Source organism: Cantharellus anzutake (genome assembly GCF_015039405.1).
Source record: "Cantharellus anzutake strain C23 chromosome Unknown EI90scaffold_110, whole genome shotgun sequence".
In the NCBI taxonomy this organism is placed as follows: domain Eukaryota; kingdom Fungi; phylum Basidiomycota; class Agaricomycetes; order Cantharellales; family Hydnaceae; genus Cantharellus; species Cantharellus anzutake.
The window spans coordinates 1-19,789 of NW_024067060.1; the positions used below are offsets into that span (position 1 = coordinate 1).

A 19,789-nucleotide genomic window follows, 5' to 3' on the forward strand; every position below is an offset into this window, starting at 1 on the left:
GAACTTGGCCATCGGTGTCACACTCCCAATCCCAAGGCTGGTGCCGAACCCGGTAGTTTGTGTTAAGCTCAGGAAGAATAAGGACTGATGGGGCCGGGGAAAGCCTAGGAAAGATGCATCCTTAACGTCATGGTGCGTTGCAGTTGCGACCATCGATTCGGATGATTCGTCCAGCGACCCGGCAAAGCCGAGGGTGGAAAAGGTCACAAAGCTGAGCTACTAAGCGCATTTCTCTGTGAGCCTTGAGCGCCGCACGACGTAGACGCTCTGCAAGGCATTCGAACCAAGACCGATCGACCGTGTGGAAGGATGGAGGACGGTTCCACGTCCACGATTCCTTCTCTCATATGAAGAACCCCAGCGCAGGATCGATGACTTGGGATCTCATTAATGTTCCAAAATTGATCTGTCATCATGTTTCCGCCCCCGTTCATTATCGCAACCAGGGACAAAACTATGGATCGGCGCCATCAAGATCTCGAGAAATCATCCGTTCTCCTCCAATCTTACGTAAGTACCGCATTGTCGTCTACAACGATTCAAATCAGGAGTGCCTGAATAGCATTAAGATCGATCTGATTGGGCGAATTAGGGTTTGGTGACTTGGCACGGGACAGTAAGCCTGTTCCGCTACTGACTGCCGTGGCAAGGCACATCATCGCACACTCGATCGCAGAGGATGGATGTTATGATCCATCCTCTGTGTATATAACAGGCGTGTACAACGGGTTACTTTGTACCAATCACAACAAGCCCTTGATTTCGATCTTCCACTCGCCAGCTCTCCGAACAACATCTACTACTGTGATCCCGTACACAGTTCCCCTCCCCGAAGAGATTAAATCCTATTCTCCTTCAAGGCGGGCGAGCAGTGGTGAGAAGATCATATGTTCGACGATCTCTGGCAATAGGCTGAAGCACCTCTATCTCATCTGGTTGAAGTCGTGTGATCTTTTAGGACCGGCGAATGCCGATGATCATCACTAGGCTCAATTGAGTCTCCCCAACGGCGAGCGAGGGCTCCAAATTCTTCGTCACTTCGGCCGTCGTTGAGATTCCCCTATCAGTGGAAATCTTTGAGACAATGCAGACGTGCACGACTGTCCTGTCATAATCACGGCATCGCAGCCCTAAGCACGATCTGAGCACGACATCAGAGTGTCATTAGATATTGTGCTTATATACATCTCTGAGTGGCACAAAGGGACAAAGGCTAAAGCGTTAGAACAACAAAATTTCCCATAAAAGGGAACGATTACCGCGGCAACAAAGGGCATCGGAAGCCACTTCAACATGCCCTTCGACGCCACGCGAACTGAAGGATACGTCTTGAATTCTGGTTTGAATAACAGCATTGAGGAAAGTTGGCTGAAATCAGATTGGAGCAGGTAGGCAGCTCGTTATTTCAATATTTGGTTTTCCGCTACATGATGTCCCTAGTGGCGATCTCGCGAGGAAGCCAATGTCAATCGATGTTGATGTCAACTTCCACCTCTAGATTGTTTTCCATTCCCGCTTCCCTGCACTCCCACAATTCCTAGCTCTGCTTCGGCTTCTCTTCCGTATCTTGACATCTTGCATATCATCCTGCAATCTTTTGGAGCATCGTCCTGTTCTTGATCTTGGAATGCTATTCCGTTAACACAGTCTGATGTTCATTTGTTGGACTTGTGGCTTTCGTCTCTGGAATTGGAGACCCTGACATGCCGATTCGTGTTCTGTGTCAACATTTCCACGGCTTTCTGGGCTGAACCGATCCACATCATCATCGTTTCGTGACGGATATGAGGAGAGAGAATGCCAGAGCCTGCGCTGCGTTGAAATCTTGAATACGGGGCCTTTCCCTTGCAAAGGGTTTAGAGCTGATTGAGCGTTTTCTGAAAAGGCTGAGCTGTCACCCATTCTTCGGTACATTAATAGTGTATCGTCACCACCCCCGCGTTGGTCCGAGATCTGTAAGCCCATTCTTATTAAGTGTTCAGTTGAGTGTTGACCGGTGTCCAAAGGAAGTCATTCACAAGCTGGTCAAAGTGCTTGATGATGTGAGGGGAAACCCGACATTCTTTCCCAGGTCCCGAGTTGGCCGTTGCCTTGTACCTGTAGACTCAGAGTCCTACATTCCAGATTTAGCTCGAGTGCTCGGGAGTCTTAAGTATTCTCGGACGGCATTCCGAGGTGTCTACTTATCCCTTGCATATAGTGGGGGACGTTCTCATGGATTATGCCTAGACCGATCTCAGCGAGCGCCTCTTGCGGTAAGCACAGTTGTCTCGTCGGCAGCAGCCTGCACCGCCATCGGGCCCAGCGCTTGTCGCTTAGAAACGTAGAGATCCCTAGGTTTGAAAATTTTTCGTCTTCTCTCTCATGCCCCAATCCGCTGCTTACAACTTCAGATCCCTATCAATCTTGCTCAAGTTGAATTGCATGCCTATCATCCATCAATTTCAAGTGCCGTTCCGGCTCCAGAAGTCCCACAACAGAATCACAATACACCAATGTGTAAACAACATTTCTCTCAATTTCCTTGCTTGCGTGTCGCCGAGATCAACGCATGGAACTTAAGTATTCTTCCATCTCAGGATTGAGTAGTATCCATGGCCCGCTTTCGCTGGAATACCTGTGCCGCGACTGCTACGCTTACTGCAGCTGGAAGTTCATCTTTCAGAGGCGAACAGCTAGTAAGATCGCACATTTTCGTGCTTCCTTTCCTACTTGCCCTATATCAGGACCCTTCAGACTTCCACTTCCCTCCGCTCGGGCTTCGGGGAAGAAGGGAAAATCAGAGTATAAGTCCGAGTCATATATTATTCTACGGAAGAACCTCCTTTTCCGGATCCCTTCAAACCAGATTGACTCTGATCTTTGGGTATACATTGTGGACGCCATTTTCTTGACGCTGGCTGATGATCTCTTGTCCCAGCGCACAAGTTCCTGTCAGTGCCAGTGTGCCAAGATGGCCAACCACATGGCGTGGGGAAGGGAGATCTTCCTTGATCTTTATTACTCGATATCCGGGTCGATTGTCTTCTCGCTCAAGCAAAAGGTCGCCCCTTTTTCCCATACCGGTTTGTTGGTCCTCGGGAATCTTGGATGGTATTCTGTGGTGCTCCTCGTCAATGAAAAAAAGGCTCAAACTCATGCCCCAGTAGTTGCTGTTTGTCCGATCTTTGCTGCTTCCGGCTTGTCACGATCACTTCGCAACTTCGGTCCCTCGTTTCTTTCTCTCGGCCTCATTACCGTGCCTCGGACGCTACATGGATGCACTTGGCATGATTGATTTGTGATAATGGCACGTTCGGCTCTTCTTCGCCGCCAAACCCAGATACGCAGGTCACGGCGTAAGATGTTCTATGCTTCCTTATCACATGGCCAGGTCATTTGTTACGTTGATCCTTAACGCCAGGGACAAACTGCAACCGTCCTGTCGCTGTGGCGGAGATGTTATCTCGATTTGCGTAAGTTCAGTTTCGCCTATTGGACGATGCTCTTTCCGCCGTACAATATATAGTAGTGCGGAAATGACGTGAACTTGTCCCCCCACCCACCAAATGCATGTTCAGCCTTGGCTGTTTCGTCTGTATTGAAGTTGACAGCATGCCAAGGTCTTTGCGCATTAATTGACGCGGCTGGAAATTGCGATCTATTGATGTCTTGGAGGGAGTACACCTCCGACTCCGAAGCTTGGACACGCTCACCCAACGCTGCCATCGGTAATCTCGGAGTGACAGACAAGACTAAATCGGGAATGCTACATTAGTTTGCGTCGGTTAGTTTTACTTAAATACAGAGCATTGAAATTAAGCGTTGTTCTGAGCACCGAAGGCCGCAAGCGTCATCCACAACAAATCAATCCCACGTATTGTTGCGCATAATAACGCCATAAGTCCACAGGTATGCGGCGACGTCGCACGGCCCGGGATTTTGGTCGGTTATGTCTGCGCAGTTCCACTAGGGAATGTGCGACTGCACCATCGGTGAAGGTGTGGATAAGTGGCGCAAGAGAGGTCGGACATGTAAAGCACCATTAGGCACTGGGCGGCGCGGTCGGTGTCTGTGACGAAACCTGAAAGGAGAGTGTACCCGCATCAGGTTTCCGCGTCAACTTGAACAACCTGCCCTGCAGGCGATTATCAAAGAACTGTGATAGATAATGAGAGGACATTCCTGAAGAACTCACAAGACCCTGGTCATCAACGGTTGGCTGTGCAGTTCCCAGTTTTTCGTGAGACAGAAGTAACAACCAAAGAGATTCAATAATAGAAGACGCACTTGGGAATTGTTAATTAGCCAAAGAGTTTGTTGGTCAATTTCATGCTCAAATCGACCCCATGCGTTGAGTCCTATCCCTGGAGCATTCACGAGCGTGATTCCAAAACACATGAAGGAGCCTTGCATGGTTAGAATGTTCATTGATACTTGTCCCAGCGCAGAGTCGTATGAGGTTGACGCACATAAACCACTAATCCATTTCTCTCGTTCCCGTTGAGGACCATCATAAACCGCTTCCAACTGAGGATCGGTACGGATGAGCGACGGTAGTTTTTCTCCAAGCCGATAGAATCGCTGGCAAGCAGCACATATTCGACTCTCGGCGCGTGTCTTGTTATACCATACGATCTTGTGTCAAATACCCCAAAGTCGGAAGGCCCATGTCAACGAAAACACGTGCAACCCACCAGAACAGATGCTGCTTACCAGTGCTAATTCGAATGGAAGGTAGTACGTGAGGGCGTTAAGGATATTTTCGGACGCAAAGTAAGCGCACTGGGGGTCGGACAAGGTGGGAGGGTCTGCGAAGGGTGACGACACAAACTCTTGGACACTGGATAGACGTGGTCCACTTGCAGACGGTCTCAAGTATGTGCAGTGATACTCTCGATCACCTTTCGGTACCTCATGTTCTTGTTCCCGTGTTTGTTTCTCTGTTGGTGGTAGTTGTTCCGTTGATATTATGCTATCATCCGGTAGGGTGGTTGGGGTAGTCGGTGATGTTGACGATGTTGGTTCAATTTGCAACTTTGGTTTGGGAGGCTCAGATTTCCGCCAGTTGACGCGTTTTCCTCGGCCCCTTTTCTCTCCCTTCTTCATGTGATAATTTCGTGACCAACTTCGACTTCGTGGCATGTCAAACTCGCGAGATTCAAACGCGCGCGCTAGCTGAACCTGGTTGACTACGGATGCAAATAACTGGTTGCGGCTCCGAATTAGGATCGATCACTCTCTCTGTTGCAAGTTCTGTGTTCTGTTTCCTCCTGTAGTGTAATCCGATCGTGTTATAGACGTTTGGGAACCGCTCAAGGTACGCCTGGAGTCATATCTACCTTGCAAGAGTGCCAGATTCTTGATCTGGGGGGCGCCGAATGGATCTTGTGGTGTTCCATATAGCCGATGGAGAGGCGTTCAAGCCCAGATGGATTTCATCGTACTCTCCATATGTCTAATGGAGGCTAGTTAGAACCTAGGACATGCCCCCCTTGAAGGCACCAAGGCGGTTTATGGCGCATTTTTGTCGTTGTCCCTTTTCGCGGTGGCAAATCACATTAACCTTCTGCGGCCGACGCTCATTTGACTCATTCTTATATGACCCACTCGATCAGATGCCGAAATCGACAAGTCATTACAAGCATAAGAAGGGTGTAAGTCTGCTGTGATTTCACCTACTACACATTCCACCCGTTGGGGTCGTTTATGCGCTATTATATTAGAGAAACGCTGGCAATCCGATGGTGTTGAAAGGGTCAAAGAAAAAGCCGATGAATACCAACCCTCATGCGCCCAAGAGACCCTTGTCTGCTTTCATGTTTTTTTGTGAGGTGCGTGGCAACTCGATCGGGGCGATGTTGCCGCTGGATTTAATCACATTTAGGAGTGGGAAAAACTTATAAAGGAAGAGAATCCCGACGCGTCATCTCGTCAGTCCGAGCGCATCCGCAAATTCGGACTTGTTTGTTACTCACGTACGTCCACCTCGGGATAGTTGAGCATGGAAAGTTGATCGGTGCAAGATGGAAGGCATTAGGGGACTTGGATCGGGAGGTAGGGATATCTCACCCAATAAAGCTTCTTGTCGCAATGATGGTCCTCCACGCGATTAGTACTATCTTAAGCAAGCGGCAGCAGATAAAGAACGTTACGACATTGAACTGAGCTTACTTGTGCGTCGTGCTTTTCTCTTATCGTCACATCCCCATTCTTGACAACGTCCCGGAACGTTTCCATTCAACCTCAGGTCGATCCCCAGGATCATTCGGGAGATGAAGATGCATCACAACCACGTCCTGTCAAGTCCGGCCATCGCGAGAAATGAAGTCACTCATCAACACAAGCAGCACTTACATTTCAATCTATTCATTCTTAGCCGCGGCATAATCGCTCTGGCAGCCAATTCTGCCAACCTCTCATTGCATTACTTACTCCCAACACCAACACATGACTTATCTTTTTCTTATATACTCAACTTCCTCTCCATCCCTTTGCCATTTGTAGTTTATAGGCACAATCTGTATCCCATCTGGTAGCAGTAAGCCAGTTTTTTTTTTTTGTGAAATGTACAAGTTGAACTAGATATCGAATTACAACCCGGTCAATGAAATGTGTGTGATCGACTAAGGAATGTCACTACGTGTCGACTCGCTACGTACCTATACTCTTAGCGCTCCCAGCAATACGTGCATTGGTTTCAATCTTCAATCAATATGCAATGCTTGTCACAACATTCCGACCAGCCTGCAGGTGGGTTGGAGGATAAAGACTGCATGTATTACAACTCTACCCTCTTTGCACTACCAGGCAACCGCACAATGAATCATTCGGTCAGCTCTTGTACCCCAATTGACGCTATGTGCCCGCTGGAAGAACAATTAAGACACGCGCTCTTGGATGTACGTGATCTCCCTAGAGATTTATTTTATCCCCGCTAGCCGGCGCGACCGGATGACCTGTTCTAAAATGCACTCATGATCGATAGCAATTAGGGGATGATGGATGCTGTCAGCGCTTAAACAGGGACAATAAAATGAGTACGTTTTCGGGGTCACATAAGCATCTCTAAGGAAGAAATAAGTTCCCTGGAGAGGTTTTCATGAACGTTATTCAATCGCTTACCTGGTTCAAGCTTCGGGAGTTCGACTTCGCACGAGTCCAAGGGAACAAACACAAACATTCAACTTCTCCTTTACGACCACACATATAGGCCAGGTCCAGTGTGAGTGTTTCACAAGTCGGCTGCACGCATAGTCACACGATGGGGGGGAGGATCATTGCAGTCACTGGCCGAACATTCGAAGATGTGCTCAGATGAAGGGTATAATGCATGCCACGAGGCCCGCCAAGTCCTCAATGTTATTCAGGGACGGAGCATTACAAGGATTTGGTGACTAAGTGGAATGCCTGGCGGTGGCGTTCGTTCGGGGAGGGTCTGAGGTCCAGGAGAGCCGAAGTTTCGGAAACTCAGGTACAGAGAAAATAAAAAAGGCTCTGTAACTGACAGTCAGAAACTCTGCGAAAGGAGATGCTATAGAGACAATAAATTCGGCTAATTCCGTTATGTATAATGCGGCTCTGAAGGTCGTTCTCGTTGAGACTGCAAATGAAACCCCAAAATACAGTGATGTATCGCGAAAGCTACTGGCGTTCCACTAAAGAAAGAATGAAACCATTTTCTCCCATTCCCCTTTTCCTTTTGTTCTGCGGTGGCAATTCCGCTGGTCTCGCCAGAAGAGCTGTTGATACTCATCTTTGTGTAGTCGGTAATATTCGATACCACTTGAAGCTATCCTGGTGTCGTGTAGCTGGTTGACGATCCTCGGGATTGTGTTGTTCTGGGGGTGCTTTCAGGTTTCGCTCTGTGGTGGGTAATGTTGTGATGGGGAGTGTATCTGATCATCTTTCCCCTCTTCCGCTTCTCTTCTCTTCCTCTCGGGCTGTTTCCCTCCCTACCCGTTCCGTCATCTGGCCTTTGTACTTGTCTATCATGGGTAATATCTTTAGGGATATTCGGGCCAGTTTGGGGGTCCCCTGTGGCTTCCCTGTGAGGCCCTCAGGATGTGTCCTCTCATCAGACGAACTATGATTGGCCTAACTCTGCTACAACCATGGAATTCGGGCAGCTCCGCGCTGACGTGCGACTGAAGAGAGAACAATCAACTCGGCCAACTCTGCTGCAACACGGCACGACTCATTGACTTAAAAAGGCCATATTACTATATAATGAGAACGATGGAATGAGGCCAACATATGACTGAGGTAAGAATAGAGACTCGAGTCGCTGGTCGTTAGATTCTGAATTTTTTTTGGTCTTGTTGTCCCGCGAGCTTGTACATGATAATCCACTGGATCAGCGCAACGTTCAGGTGTATGGCCGCGGGTTGTATAATCCTCGGGGTTGGTGTTGTTTTGGGTATGGGTCCGCGAAGGCGAACTATGCTTTAGGCCCCGCGTCACTTCGTTTCGTGGACTATGGAACATCAACGTTTCACTTTACTTTTACTCGAGGAAATACCAAGCGATGAGAATTTAAAGACGATGCAAGGGACTATGAAGAGTAGGCGATGAGGTGGCGCTGGTCGGAACGGCAGTAACACTGCTGTTTCCCCACCGGATCCAGAATGAATACTAGTAGAGGAATTAAGAGCTAGGGGATGAAGCAGAGAGGCACTAGCAGCGACGAATTTATTGTAACGTCATGCACCGATCCAGGGTGGAAGCCGTTGTTATATCCATGATAAGACCTTACGCCAACATAGGTGGGAGTATTAGGTGAGATGGGGACATACGCTGTTAGGCAGGATCCCAGCCTCTAATAAGTACCCTGTAGTAATAGGAGCACCGACACCATCGGGCCACACTTGCACCCTCGCGACCTGATAGTACGGGGGCGCTATATCCTAAGGCGTATGGTCCAATAGTTAAATTACTGCATCCCAGGAGGCAAAGGCGCCATCGCAGTCAGCCTACTAAAACCGTCGCAAGCCGAGGTTGCAGTAGCAGCGAATCGCCTGCCCACCAGATCCAACAAGGCCTGGGACTTGGCCGCCACTTGCCTACACTCCATTTGAGCCACCGTAGTTTGACACAAGCACGCCATTCAATTGAAAGACACCCTCTGTAAATAGGAAAATAGGAGAGCAAGACAAAATTTCTCAAAGCAGGACAATGAACAAAATAAGTTAAAAATCCAGAAAGCTGGACAGACTCATTGTCTCGACTGGAAGCAACGCACGGTGTGGCTAAATTTCGGCCAAATCAGCGAGCCACTGGGGAATCTGCGTTACTAGATCACAGTCGGACACACAAGCGCATTGCAAGGAGTAGCTCCGGTAGGAATGTTGTCCAGGTGAAAGGGTCAAGTATCTCAATCCCATTCATTGTAGGAGGGCAACATAACCTTGTTCCACATGAACTTCATTACACAAGAACGTGAGAATTAGCCGGAACAGCTTGTTGAGACGGATATTGGAGTGAAAGATCAGTAGCAATCCCACGCCATGTGATTGACCGTCTCATGCTGACAGCAACTGATAGGCGAAGCTGGGACAAAAGGTCATCAGCCAGCGTCGAGAAGATGGCGTCCGTAATGTATGCTCACCCAGAGATCAGAGCCAATCTGGTTGGAAGGGATCCGAAAAAGAGATAAGGAATAGAGGAATATGCTTGGATGTTGCAAGCTGGAACGTGCAAGGTGTATTACTTTCTGATATCCCGTAAAGTCCGATGTAGAGAGGGGTGGAAGTCTGGAAAAACCTGATATAGTGCAAGTGGGAAAGGACGCCGGCAAACACGCGGTCCCACTCGTTTGCCCTCGAGATAACGTCCAGCTGCAACCAGCGTAGCGAGGGACACAAAACTAAGTCATCACGGCACAGGCATTCCAGAAAATGCGGGTCATGGGTATCACGCAAATTAAGGAGGGAAAAATGTTCAAGTTTAGGGTGATGAGCAAAGAAATCCTTCAGGTCGTTGACATCGATGTTGCATGCGTCGATGGCGGCGAGCCGCAAGCAAGGGAATTGTGAGGAATGAAGCACTGGTGGAGGGTGTTTTGAATTTATCAATTGAATGGTTTCTAACCTGTCTGCGCTTTGGGGGAAGAGTCCATGATGCATGGAAGCCCCTCCGAGGGTGAGGGACCGCAAGAACGGCAGTGCTGTGATTCCAGTTACGGGACTTGTCACATATGTGGAAAGGCGGTTAACAACCACGGAGAAGTACACAAGATTGGTCGCGGCATTGATGGCATTTGGAATTGATGGATGATAAGTGTGCAATTCAACATGAGTGAGATTAATTGCATTTACAGCAGGGAAGAAGGGGATTTGCTGCATTTGAAGTCGTATGTGGCGGATTGGAGCATGGGAGAGAAGACGAAAAAAAGCCTCCAGACGGGCTGGGTCAACCGTAGAGGCACGACAATTAAGTGACAGCTCTTGTAAGGAGGTTAAAGCTGAGAAGTTAGGGATCTCCCCATCCCTAAGTGTCAAGCGCTGGATCCGATGGTGGTGCAGGCTGCTGCTGACCAGATGACTACCACTACCAAAAACCACGAGAGGCGCTTTCCGGGATCGGTGGAGACATAATTGTGTCAAGTTCTCTGAGAAAGACTGTGAAAGCATCCCCCACTGTATGCAAAAGATAAGAAGTAATGGTAATCAACCTGAAACTCACTAAGTATCGCACAAGCACCACGATTAATTATGAGAGTTGAAAGAGAGACCCCGCGTTGAAGTGCTCATATAAGCACCGCCTCACATGAGGTTGGCACGGGCAGGCAACTCGTAACTTAGCTCTGTCTGCTAGAGTGCCATGCTGACAGACGGGATGGTACTGCCGCGTAATAGTCACGAGCTCGCGGGAAACAGGACCAAAACAAACAGAGCGGCTGGAAGGTTCAGGTGTATGGCCGCGGGTTGGGTAGCCCCTATAGGGTAAGCAGTATCTTCGGTGATGGCCGCGGGGAAGTTCGTTTCGTGGACAACCGGCCCAGATGACACAAAATGAGCACCTGGGGGGGTGGAATTGGACCCTCCGACCCTCCAAAACAAGACGTAAAGAGCCTCTGAAATTCGGGCCCTTCAGGATGTGGCGCGTTCCCTGTGGACTTCTTGGAGAATGGCATTGATTTGCGGAGTTACAATGGCGCCGGAGATCACACAACAGCAGGAAGAAGTCTAGGCAAGATCCCAGCCTCCACTAAGGTAGAGTGCCAGTCAGAATCTGAAGCGAGTTATTGCGACAGCGGCGGCGCTTTTCTATCCTATTATGTAATCACGGATCTCGGTTGTTGTCTCGACAATCTGCCCTATTACCCGAATTGGTTATGTCTGCACCGAGGTCCCTTGGCACGAACGTACAATGGGCAAATATTGTATTCGCCTTCTTGTTCATAGGCATTGTGTTCCTAACTTCCTTATGCCAGCTATACGGAAACCGCCGGTTGGCATCCCCACTTTGCGGCCTCTAGCGTTATTGGCTGAGGACTTTACATGTTGATCCATGGACGTCCAGTACAGGCAATCGGAGACCCACGCGTTACTACCCTGCGCGTCCTGACTCTTCAGGGATTCATAGGATGCAGAAATTCTCTTATATGAGACCTACCTAACGCACGGCACCACGCTTTCACCATCGACGCCACCATGCTCCACTTTCTTGCATGCGCTCTAACACTGACGCTGGGATTTGCGAACGCAAAACAACAACGTTACACCCTCAAGGTTCTGGATGCTAACGTAAATCCCGATGGGTTTCCGAGACCTGCAGTCACTGTTGATGGGACCTTCGGCCCTTTGCTCGCCGCAGGACGCTATGATGACTTTCAAATCGAGGTGAACAATCGTCTCAGTGATCCTAGGATGCTCAAAGGAACTTCCATTGTGGGTAGTCACAGTGTTTGTGAATCGCTAGTGCCGTCATCTCATAATCCTTTCCTCTCCAGCACTGGCATGGCATCTTCCAACATCGTACTGCCGCCATGGATGGTGAAGCTTCTTCCTTCGTATTGTGACTTCTGACACAGCTAATGATATCCAGGTCCTGCATTTGTGACTCAGTGCCCAATCGCATCGGGGCACAACTTCACGTACGAGTTTCCCACTGGGGGACAAACTGGAACATACTGGCAAGCGCTCTCACAGTCGATTATGTAAGCAATGCCGCCAGTGCTGACAGGATGACCCGAAAAGGTACCACTCACATTACTCGACCCAATACTGCGATGGTGCGTGTTGATCATTCCTTCCGTCCGTGTCTCTCATAATTAATGTCCCTCCCTCCGTTAGGCTTGCGAGGCCCTATCGTCATCTGTGGGTGTCCTCGAAACCGCTTCTCAGACGTTTGCAGTGACACTTTTTTTCTGCCAGATGATCCTCAAGACCCTTACCTGGGATTTTACGACATAGACGACGCGAGTACTGTCATAACGTTCGCAGATTGGTATCATGCGTAAATATTTCTCTTCAATTTCCAATCTGTCTGGGCCCGTTTGTAAGCTTGCGCCTTCCCATGCCAGGTTTGCTCCCGTAGTTGCTGCAAGACCTGGACCTCCAACACCTGACTCGACCCTGGTACGTGATGTGATTCTGGGTGATTTGGGTGCCTTTTCTGCTGATGATTGAGAATGTGTTTTATCTGTATGTAGATCAACGGCCTCGGTCGCTGGGTGGGTAACCCGACAGGATCTTTATCTGTTGTATCGGTGAAGCATGGAAAGCGATACCGCATGCGACTCATTAACATCGCATGCGATCCCAACTATTTTATAACCTTCGAAGGACACACCTTGACTGTCATCGAAGCAGATGGCATCACGACCAAGGTGAGCAGGTTCCTGCCGAGGGTGACTCCTTTTTGGTTTCTTTCCTCGTTTCCCGATAAAGCAATAGTATACCGACAATCAATTTCGTTTTTTTTTGTAGCCTCAAGTTGTGAATTCAGTGCAGCTTTTCGTGGGTCAACGCTACTCCGTCATTGTAGGCACTCCCTCCCGTTCTCCTCGCTCACAAACAGTGTTGATCCCTCTCCTGAATCAGCTTACCGCAAATCGACCCGTCGCTAATTACTGGATCCGAGCGAACCCTTCGAGCGGCCCGCCAGGCTTTTTGGGTGGAATTAATTCCGTATGTGTGTTTCTGCCTCCACTGGACCATAACCAGCACACATCTCTCCCTTTCAAGTGCACAATCTGAAAATCTTTTATGCTTTGTTTTAGGCTATCCTCCGTTACGAAGGTGCCCCTGCGTCGCAACCTATTGGTGTTACACAATTCTTAGGAAAAACCCTTCTCGAACAGAGTCTGGTTCCTTACTCTAACCCTCATCCCGTACGTGCCATCGAATCTTACATTCCCCCTTCCCCCACTCTGCCAAAACAACTAATCTCGTATTCCTTTTGTGGACCACACTGGCGCCCAACTACTGATCTAATACCCTGCTTCTAAAAGCCCGGGGGTCATAATCCTCCCGACGTGGACTTCGTTTTCAACATTACATCCAGAAACCATTCGTTCTTCATGAACGGAGTCACCTATCAATCACCATCAGTCCCCATTCTCCTACAAATCTTGAATGGAGCAGATCCTAGGAACCTACTCCCCAAAGGGTCTGTGTATATCCTGCCGAAGAATAGCGTGATTCAGATTTCCGTTCCTGGTGGATCGCTCGGGGCCCCTCACCCTTTCCATCTGCACGGTGTAAGTAAAAGAAAGTTCTTTCACTATTGATTGATGCTGTCCAATGTGGGGGGCTGATGGTTGCGCCTGTATAGCATTCGTTTAGCGTCATCCGTAGCGCGGGACAGACCGTGTATAATTATGGTGCGTTTTTTTTTTTGGATCTCTATCCGCTCAGGATTGTTTTTTCGGATCATCAATTGTTGGTTCTGGAAAAAAATTTAGACGATCCAGTCCAGCGGGATGTTGTTTCGACAGGAGGATCAAAAACGGATTTTACCACGATTAGGTGCGTCATCCTTAATTTTTTCGTGATGCCAAGAACGTGGAGCAGCTACATGGTAATGCACTTTCCTCACCCCAGATTCAGAACGGATAATCCTGGACCTTGGATATTCCACTGTCATATTGACTGGCATCTTGGAGCGTAAGTCAGATTTTATCCTTCCAAATCATCGTGGCCCTCCAGAAAGAGGGAAAAAAAAACTGACCATGGGGCGCAATTCGCTTCTCTGTTGTGCCGTGTAGGGGTCTGGCCGTCGTCTTTGCGGAGGATCCAGCGGGACAAGTGAAAGGACCTCAGTCTCAAAAACACACCAAAGCTTGGGACCAACTATGCCCTATTTGGGATTCGCTTCCTGACTCAGAACATTGAAAAAACGAGCGAGTTAGTCTAGCGATCCTGGTGCGGTAACAATTGCGGTAACAATTGTTTGAAGCGCAAGTACGCAAACCTGATCAGGGTGGAGTGGTTGGGGCGTCTAAATATCGTTTCGACTGCGACTTGGCGGTACTAGTGCATCTTTCTTGCTTTTTTGGACTTCGTCTTGTTTAAGCTTCGCTATACGCGGATCATGGCAGCTTTTTCAATTATCTATCTACTACCACTAATGTGTCAACCCCACATTTGCACCAATTGTTGAAATGTAATAACTTAATGTTGAATTTCACAGGCTCAAGCTTGCGGCACCTCGACTTAGTTTGAAGTATGACGGAGCCGTGACACATTACAGTGATGAGACTGGGAAACGAATTGAAGAAGCGGCGCTAGCATGCGAGGATGAGGATGACTTACGACTCGACCGGCATGTGAGCTAAGTCACGAACTAAACCGATTCGCTGACGAAGCGCAGGTTTGAAGTTGAGAAAAAAAGAGGAGAAAGGTTTTCTAGAGAAAAAGGGCACCTCCAAACGACACCTGGTTGTCGCCGTCCCCGAATTTTAAGGTGATGGTCTCAATGCTCTTTACAAACAAAACTTTCTTCATCACCATGGCCCTCCCGATATTCGCAGCTGCCGCGGCGGGGACGAACTGAAAGGACTATTCTCAGCACAACCAACGCTTCATCATCGTTACCCTCTTTTTTTCGTTAACCAGCCTCGAAACCATACCACGCGAACCAGAAGGGCTCAAGTCAAATAAGAAGAATAGGACGAGGGGAAACTCTCCTGGCGGGCCCTTCAACCAGCCCGAAAACGACGTCGAAAGTATGAATGTCCTGCTGCTGCTGCTGCTGCTGGTTGATTCTTCATTCGCCACTATCGATCCCCCGTTCATCCCTGCTAATGCTGTTTTGTCAGCCACATCATTGAATGTTCAACACTAAAATAATCCGCATCACCCCCACCCCCACCCCCACAAACGAACCAGCCGATCTAAGCGACGAAAGCGACGAAACGGGAGGGGGCAACTGAGCAAAAGAAAGCTTCAGCGTTTCACGACTGAGTCTGACCTTGTGTCACTGCGGCAGTGGGAGACCGAGACGAGTAATGGCTCGGATCGCTAACGTTGTTAGAATACGAAGAAGAGCTGAGTGACTCAGATGAGAAGATAATGGTTATGAGATGGTGTCGGTCAGAATGGGAGTAATAATAGGCGGAGAGACACAGGTAGGAGAGCACAGTAACAGCGACGAATTCATGGCACTGCATCGGAGGAGGAAAATCCATCATCGCAGTCGGCGTACCACAACCACCCGCCGGCAGAAGTTGTAGTAGTAGGCTAGTAGCAGCAGATGTAATATCAGCAGAGCGCCTATACACTTGCCTCATTTAAGCCTCCCGACCTAAGCCCGGTGTCCTACCTCGGTCATCTAAATTCCCACCCGCTGTCTAGCATAAAAAGAAATGACGTGAGCATGAAATTACGCGCTGAAACTGACATAATCTTTTAAATGCATCCATTCATTTGCTTATGCGTGCAAACTGAGTCAAATTGCAAATCTGACGCGATCAACATCGTGGCTGACAGACTATCACCCCCGCTGTGACACGGCCAGGGCAATCATGTATTGCTCGACTAAGTAAGTTGTAGTGTTTCGGGATAGGCGCACTGCCACGTATCAAGGCGGGCGCCGGGCAACAAAATAGAGTCCAATAACAACACGGTCAAGGGCATGACTCATTGACCTAGGCATGCAGCTGAGAGCAGAGAGTTGAACCTCGTTTGATCCTTTGGTCCCGTAGCCCCACGAGGCCATGACTACAGCGCTATCCCGTGTGATCTTCGGGGTTGGTGTTGTTTGGGCATTATTGCTGTGTTCTTGCTTTCTCGATCATCAGTGCCACCATTTATTTCGTTGGTAGACGGTCAACCACAGAATATCAACATTGCACATTTATTGATACAAAATGTGCATTCCAAAAGTCCTACCATGTATGTAAAGCACTTGAACAACTAGACGGGGAAGTCTCGGTTATTCGGGCCCGCCGTTAGGATATGCCTCCCCGGGTTGTCAGGTGGCCGAATTCAGTTGTCACGATCTCGGGTGCAATCTTAGAAACTGAAAAAGTGACAACTGGTGTGCCCCATTGCCTGATTTGGTTATGTCGGCACCGGGGCGCTTCTTCGCACAATTCAATAATTATATTCGTGGTTGTGACTTTCTTCGGATTCTTCGGAAGGCATGGTGACATTTGTTCTTGTTAGAAGGCGTTGGTTTTCTGGCCAAGACAACCCCCCCCTTGCCACTAAAACCGTTGCCAATCAGCACCCCGACCCCATTGCGGTGATCTAGCACTGCCATTTGGGATTACACTCTGATGACACAAATGGCTGGCGCATTGACGCATGGCCATGGCCGTCTGGTGGAAGGGATTGAAAAACAGCGGTATTACGTTACGTCTCCTTCAGGCTGTCACAAGGGTCAAAAAATCCTCATATAACCTGCCTCAAACACGGCATCTAAACCCCCCAACCACTGACACCATGCTCAACCTTCTTGCGTGCGCTCTAACACTGGCGCTGGGGTTGGCGAATGCGAAACAACAACGTTACACTATTAACGTCGTGGATGCTAACGTGGATCCGGATGGGTTTCCAAGACCTGCGATAACTGTTGATGGGGCTTTCGGCCCTTTGCTCACCGCAAAACGCAATGACGACTTTAAAATCGAGGTGAACAATCGATTGAGTGATCCCAGAATGCTTAAAGGAACTTCCATTGTGGGTAGTCACGGTGTTTTGATCACTAGTGCCAGCTTCCATCTCATAAGCCTGATATCCGAAGCACTGGCATGGCATCTTCCAACATCGTACTGCTGCCATGGATGGTGAAGCTTCTTCTCCGTGTCGTGACTTCGCGTCAATCTGACACGCCCAATAATCAGGTGCCGCATTTGTGACTCAGTGCCCAATCGCTTCAGGGCACAGCTTCACGTATGAGTTCCCCGCTGGGGGACAAAGTGGAACATACTGGTAAGCCCTCAAAACTGGGTGTGTGGGCGATGACACTGATGCTGATGGAATGACTTGAAAAGGTACCACTCCCATTACTCGACCCAATACTGCGATGGTGCGCGTCGATCATTCTTTCTGTCCGTCTCTCTCATTAATCCTCAATTCTCCTCCCTCTGTTAGGCTTGCGAGGTCCTATTGTCATCTGTAGGTGTCCTCGTAAACTGCTTCTCAGCCGTTCGCAGTGATACATTGCCCTTTTTCTATCAGATGATCCTCGGGACCCTTACCGGTGGATGTATGATGTGGACGACGCGAGTACCGTTATAACGTTCGCGGATTGGTATCATGCGTAAATATTCTCCTTTATTTCCCGTCTGTCTGAACTCCTTTGTTGAGCGGGCGTTTTCCCATGCTAGGTTTGCTCCTGTAGTTGCTGCAAAACATGTGCCTCCAAGACCTGACTCGCACCTGGTGTGTAGTGTGGTTGGGCGATTGGGTGCCCCTTCCTCTTGGCGTGGCTGATGACTGGGATACGTATTTTTCTGTATATAGATTAACGGTCTCGGTCGCTATCCGGGTAGCACGGGAGGTCCTTTGTCTGTCGTATCAGTAGAGAAGGGAAAGCGATATCGCATGCGACTCATTAACATGGCGTGCGATCCCAACTATCTTGTAACCTTCGAAGGACACACGATGACTGTGATCGAGGCAGATGGTGTCACAACCAAGGTGAGTGGGTTTCTGTCCCGCGTGTCTTCTACACTGACAATCAATTTCGGGTTTAGCCTCGGGTTGTGAATTCCTTGCAAATATTCGTGGGTCAACGCTACTCCGTCATTGTATGCATTCTCTCTCTCCTTTCTCACGCACACAGTGCTTATTCCTCTCCTGGTTCAGCTCACCGCAAATCAACCCATCGGAAATTACTGGATCCGAGCTAATCCTTCGAGTGGCTCGCAAGGCTTCGCAGGTGGAATCAATTCTGTACGTATTTTGCCGACACACATCTCCCCATGTACCCCCTAGAATTTAACTTTTTTTGTTTTTTTTTTGTTTCGTGTTCTAACTAGGCCATCCTCCGTTACGAAGGTGCTCCTGCGTTGGAACCTAATGGCACTGTACAAACTCTAGGAACAACACTTCTCGAACAGAGTTTGGTTCCCTACTATAACCCTAAACCCGTACGTGCCATTGAGCCTTACACTGCCCCCGCAACAGCTCCCTTATTCATTCTACGTTATTTCTCGCCCCCAACTACTGGCTAAATTTGTCCGCTGCTTCGTAGCCTGGGGGACATCATTCTCCTGACGTGGATTTCGTTTTCAACATTACATTCAATAACGGTTCGTTCCTCATGAACGGAGTCAGCTACCAACCTCCTTCCATCCCAGTTCTTCTGCAAATCCTAAATGGAGCGGATCCCAGGGAACTACTCCCCAAGGGAGCTGTGTATATCCTGCCCAGGAATAGTGTGATTCAGATTTCCGTTCCAGGGGGATCGCTTGGGGCTCCTCACCCTTTCCATCTGCACGGTGTAAGTAAGGAGGGATCTTCCTTCCCCTATTAATGCTGTCCAACGTGGGGGGCTGATGGTTGCGCCTATATAGCACGCGTTTAGCGTTATCCGTAGCGCGGGACAGACCGTGTATAATTATGGTGCGTTTTTTTTTTTGGATCTCTATCCCCTCAGGATTTTTTGAATCCTCAATCTTCGGTTCTGGAAAAAAAAAATTAGACAATCCAGTCCAGCGGGACGTCGTTTCGACAGGTGGATCAAAAACGGATTTCACCACGATTAGGTGGGTCATTTTTATTTTTCCGCGGCACCAAGAATGTTGAGCAGCTAGTATTTCTTTCCCTCCTTCCTCTGAATTAGATTCAGAACAGATAATCCTGGTCCTTGGATCTTCCATTGTCATATCGACTGGCATCTTGCCTTGTATGTCAAAATTTATTCTTTTATATCCCAGAGAGAGAAAATTGACCATGGTGCGTAATTTCCTTGCCTTCTGTGCTATGTAGTGGTCTGGCCGTCGTCTTTGCGGAGGATCCAGCGGGACAAGTGAGAGGACCTCAGTCTCAAAAACACAACAAGGCTTGGGATCAGCTGTGCCCTATCTGGGATTCGCTTCCTGACTCGGAGCATTGAAGACGAGCGACCTGGTCCTGCGACCCTGTGGGGTGGCACAATTGTCCGAGACATATGCACGTCCAGTAGTTAAGCCTAATCGAGATGGAGATCAATTGCTCCTTCGGACCCCCGATTTTTTAAACGTCGCCATTGCGGATCGTGGCAGCCTTTCCAATTGTTTATCTATGACTCCTAGTGTGTCAATCACCACTGGTTGTTTGGTTAATTTATGTTATGCCGGCTCCTTCCAGTACAAGTTTGTCAGGGAATCATTACGCGCTAGAGAGATGTGTGCTCGTCGGATCGTCCCAACTCC

The 19,789-nt window shown here is 48.8% G+C and overlaps 6 protein-coding genes across 6 annotated transcripts; 4 read left to right on the plus strand and 2 right to left on the minus strand.

Annotated features, from left to right (window-relative positions):
* The first annotated feature begins 2,258 nt into the window (after positions 1 to 2,258).
* Positions 2,259 to 3,374, plus strand: EI90DRAFT_207193 (uncharacterized protein). Its single transcript, XM_039052518.1, has 2 exons — positions 2,259 to 2,866; positions 2,921 to 3,374. Exons 1-2 carry the CDS (start codon positions 2,552 to 2,554, stop codon positions 3,275 to 3,277), a joined length of 672 nt encoding a protein of 223 aa, XP_038909422.1. The 5' UTR covers positions 2,259 to 2,551; the 3' UTR covers positions 3,278 to 3,374.
* Positions 3,375 to 3,542: 168 nt separating this feature from the next.
* On the minus strand, positions 3,543 to 5,181 carry EI90DRAFT_2979154 (uncharacterized protein). Its single transcript, XM_039055966.1, has 5 exons — positions 4,696 to 5,181; positions 4,452 to 4,617; positions 4,270 to 4,388; positions 4,178 to 4,201; positions 3,543 to 4,117 (listed from the first exon to the last, which is right to left on the minus strand). Exons 1-5 carry the CDS (start codon positions 5,122 to 5,124, stop codon positions 4,025 to 4,027), a joined length of 831 nt encoding a protein of 276 aa, XP_038909423.1. The 5' UTR covers positions 5,125 to 5,181; the 3' UTR covers positions 3,543 to 4,024.
* Positions 5,182 to 5,272: 91 nt separating this feature from the next.
* On the plus strand, positions 5,273 to 6,307 carry EI90DRAFT_3293509 (uncharacterized protein; the record flags this gene model as incomplete). Its single annotated transcript, XM_039067384.1, has 6 exons — positions 5,273 to 5,636; positions 5,706 to 5,813; positions 5,867 to 5,957; positions 5,978 to 6,036; positions 6,096 to 6,155; positions 6,230 to 6,307. Exons 1-6 carry the CDS (start codon positions 5,466 to 5,468, stop codon positions 6,305 to 6,307), a joined length of 567 nt encoding a protein of 188 aa, XP_038909424.1. The 5' UTR covers positions 5,273 to 5,465.
* Positions 6,308 to 9,310: 3,003 nt separating this feature from the next.
* EI90DRAFT_207432 (uncharacterized protein) lies at positions 9,311 to 10,762 on the minus strand. The gene is made up of 2 exons (XM_039052523.1): positions 9,587 to 10,762; positions 9,311 to 9,528 (listed from the first exon to the last, which is right to left on the minus strand). Exon 1 carries the CDS (start codon positions 10,608 to 10,610, stop codon positions 9,594 to 9,596), a length of 1,017 nt encoding a protein of 338 aa, XP_038909425.1. The 5' UTR covers positions 10,611 to 10,762; the 3' UTR covers positions 9,311 to 9,528; positions 9,587 to 9,593.
* A 515-nt stretch (positions 10,763 to 11,277) lies between these two features.
* Positions 11,278 to 14,539, plus strand: EI90DRAFT_2979156 (laccase). Its single transcript, XM_039055967.1, has 17 exons — positions 11,278 to 11,353; positions 11,414 to 11,870; positions 11,933 to 11,975; positions 12,028 to 12,130; positions 12,180 to 12,214; positions 12,276 to 12,299; positions 12,357 to 12,438; positions 12,506 to 12,560; positions 12,635 to 12,811; positions 12,912 to 12,965; positions 13,026 to 13,112; positions 13,205 to 13,315; positions 13,436 to 13,684; positions 13,759 to 13,807; positions 13,889 to 13,952; positions 14,028 to 14,090; positions 14,192 to 14,539. Exons 2-17 carry the CDS (start codon positions 11,634 to 11,636, stop codon positions 14,316 to 14,318), a joined length of 1,560 nt encoding a protein of 519 aa, XP_038909426.1. The 5' UTR covers positions 11,278 to 11,353; positions 11,414 to 11,633; the 3' UTR covers positions 14,319 to 14,539.
* A 2,332-nt stretch (positions 14,540 to 16,871) lies between these two features.
* EI90DRAFT_2943538 (laccase) lies at positions 16,872 to 19,491 on the plus strand (the record flags this gene model as incomplete). Its single annotated transcript, XM_039055296.1, has 16 exons — positions 16,872 to 17,108; positions 17,173 to 17,215; positions 17,273 to 17,360; positions 17,423 to 17,457; positions 17,523 to 17,546; positions 17,610 to 17,691; positions 17,759 to 17,813; positions 17,895 to 18,071; positions 18,128 to 18,181; positions 18,240 to 18,326; positions 18,413 to 18,523; positions 18,628 to 18,876; positions 18,950 to 18,998; positions 19,078 to 19,141; positions 19,219 to 19,281; positions 19,365 to 19,491. 16 exons carry the CDS (start codon positions 16,872 to 16,874, stop codon positions 19,489 to 19,491), a joined length of 1,545 nt encoding a protein of 514 aa, XP_038909427.1.
* Positions 19,492 to 19,789: the final 298 nt, after the last annotated feature.

Excerpts from the sequence above, each read along its gene's own strand:
- EI90DRAFT_207193 (XM_039052518.1), top strand. The coding sequence starts at position 2,552 with ATGGAACTTAAGTATTCTTCCATCTCAGGATTGAGTAGTATCCATGGC. Across the intron at positions 2,867-2,920 it reads AGATTGACTCTGATCTTTGG|CGCACAAGTTCCTGTCAGTG; the intron begins GTATACATTGTG and ends CTCTTGTCCCAG.
- EI90DRAFT_2979154 (XM_039055966.1), bottom strand. The coding sequence starts at position 5,124 with ATGCCACGAAGTCGAAGTTGGTCACGAAATTATCACATGAAGAAGGGA. Across the intron at positions 4,618-4,695 it reads TTCCATTCGAATTAGCACTG|ATCGTATGGTATAACAAGAC; the intron begins GTAAGCAGCATC and ends ATTTGACACAAG. Across the intron at positions 4,202-4,269 it reads GGCTAATTAACAATTCCCAA|CCAACCGTTGATGACCAGGG; the intron begins GTGCGTCTTCTA and ends GGAACTGCACAG.
- EI90DRAFT_207432 (XM_039052523.1), bottom strand. The coding sequence starts at position 10,610 with ATGCTTTCACAGTCTTTCTCAGAGAACTTGACACAATTATGTCTCCAC.
- EI90DRAFT_2979156 (XM_039055967.1), top strand. The coding sequence starts at position 11,634 with ATGCTCCACTTTCTTGCATGCGCTCTAACACTGACGCTGGGATTTGCG. Across the intron at positions 12,131-12,179 it reads TACTGGCAAGCGCTCTCACA|GTACCACTCACATTACTCGA; the intron begins GTCGATTATGTA and ends TGACCCGAAAAG. Across the intron at positions 12,812-12,911 it reads CAGATGGCATCACGACCAAG|CCTCAAGTTGTGAATTCAGT; the intron begins GTGAGCAGGTTC and ends TTTTTTTTGTAG.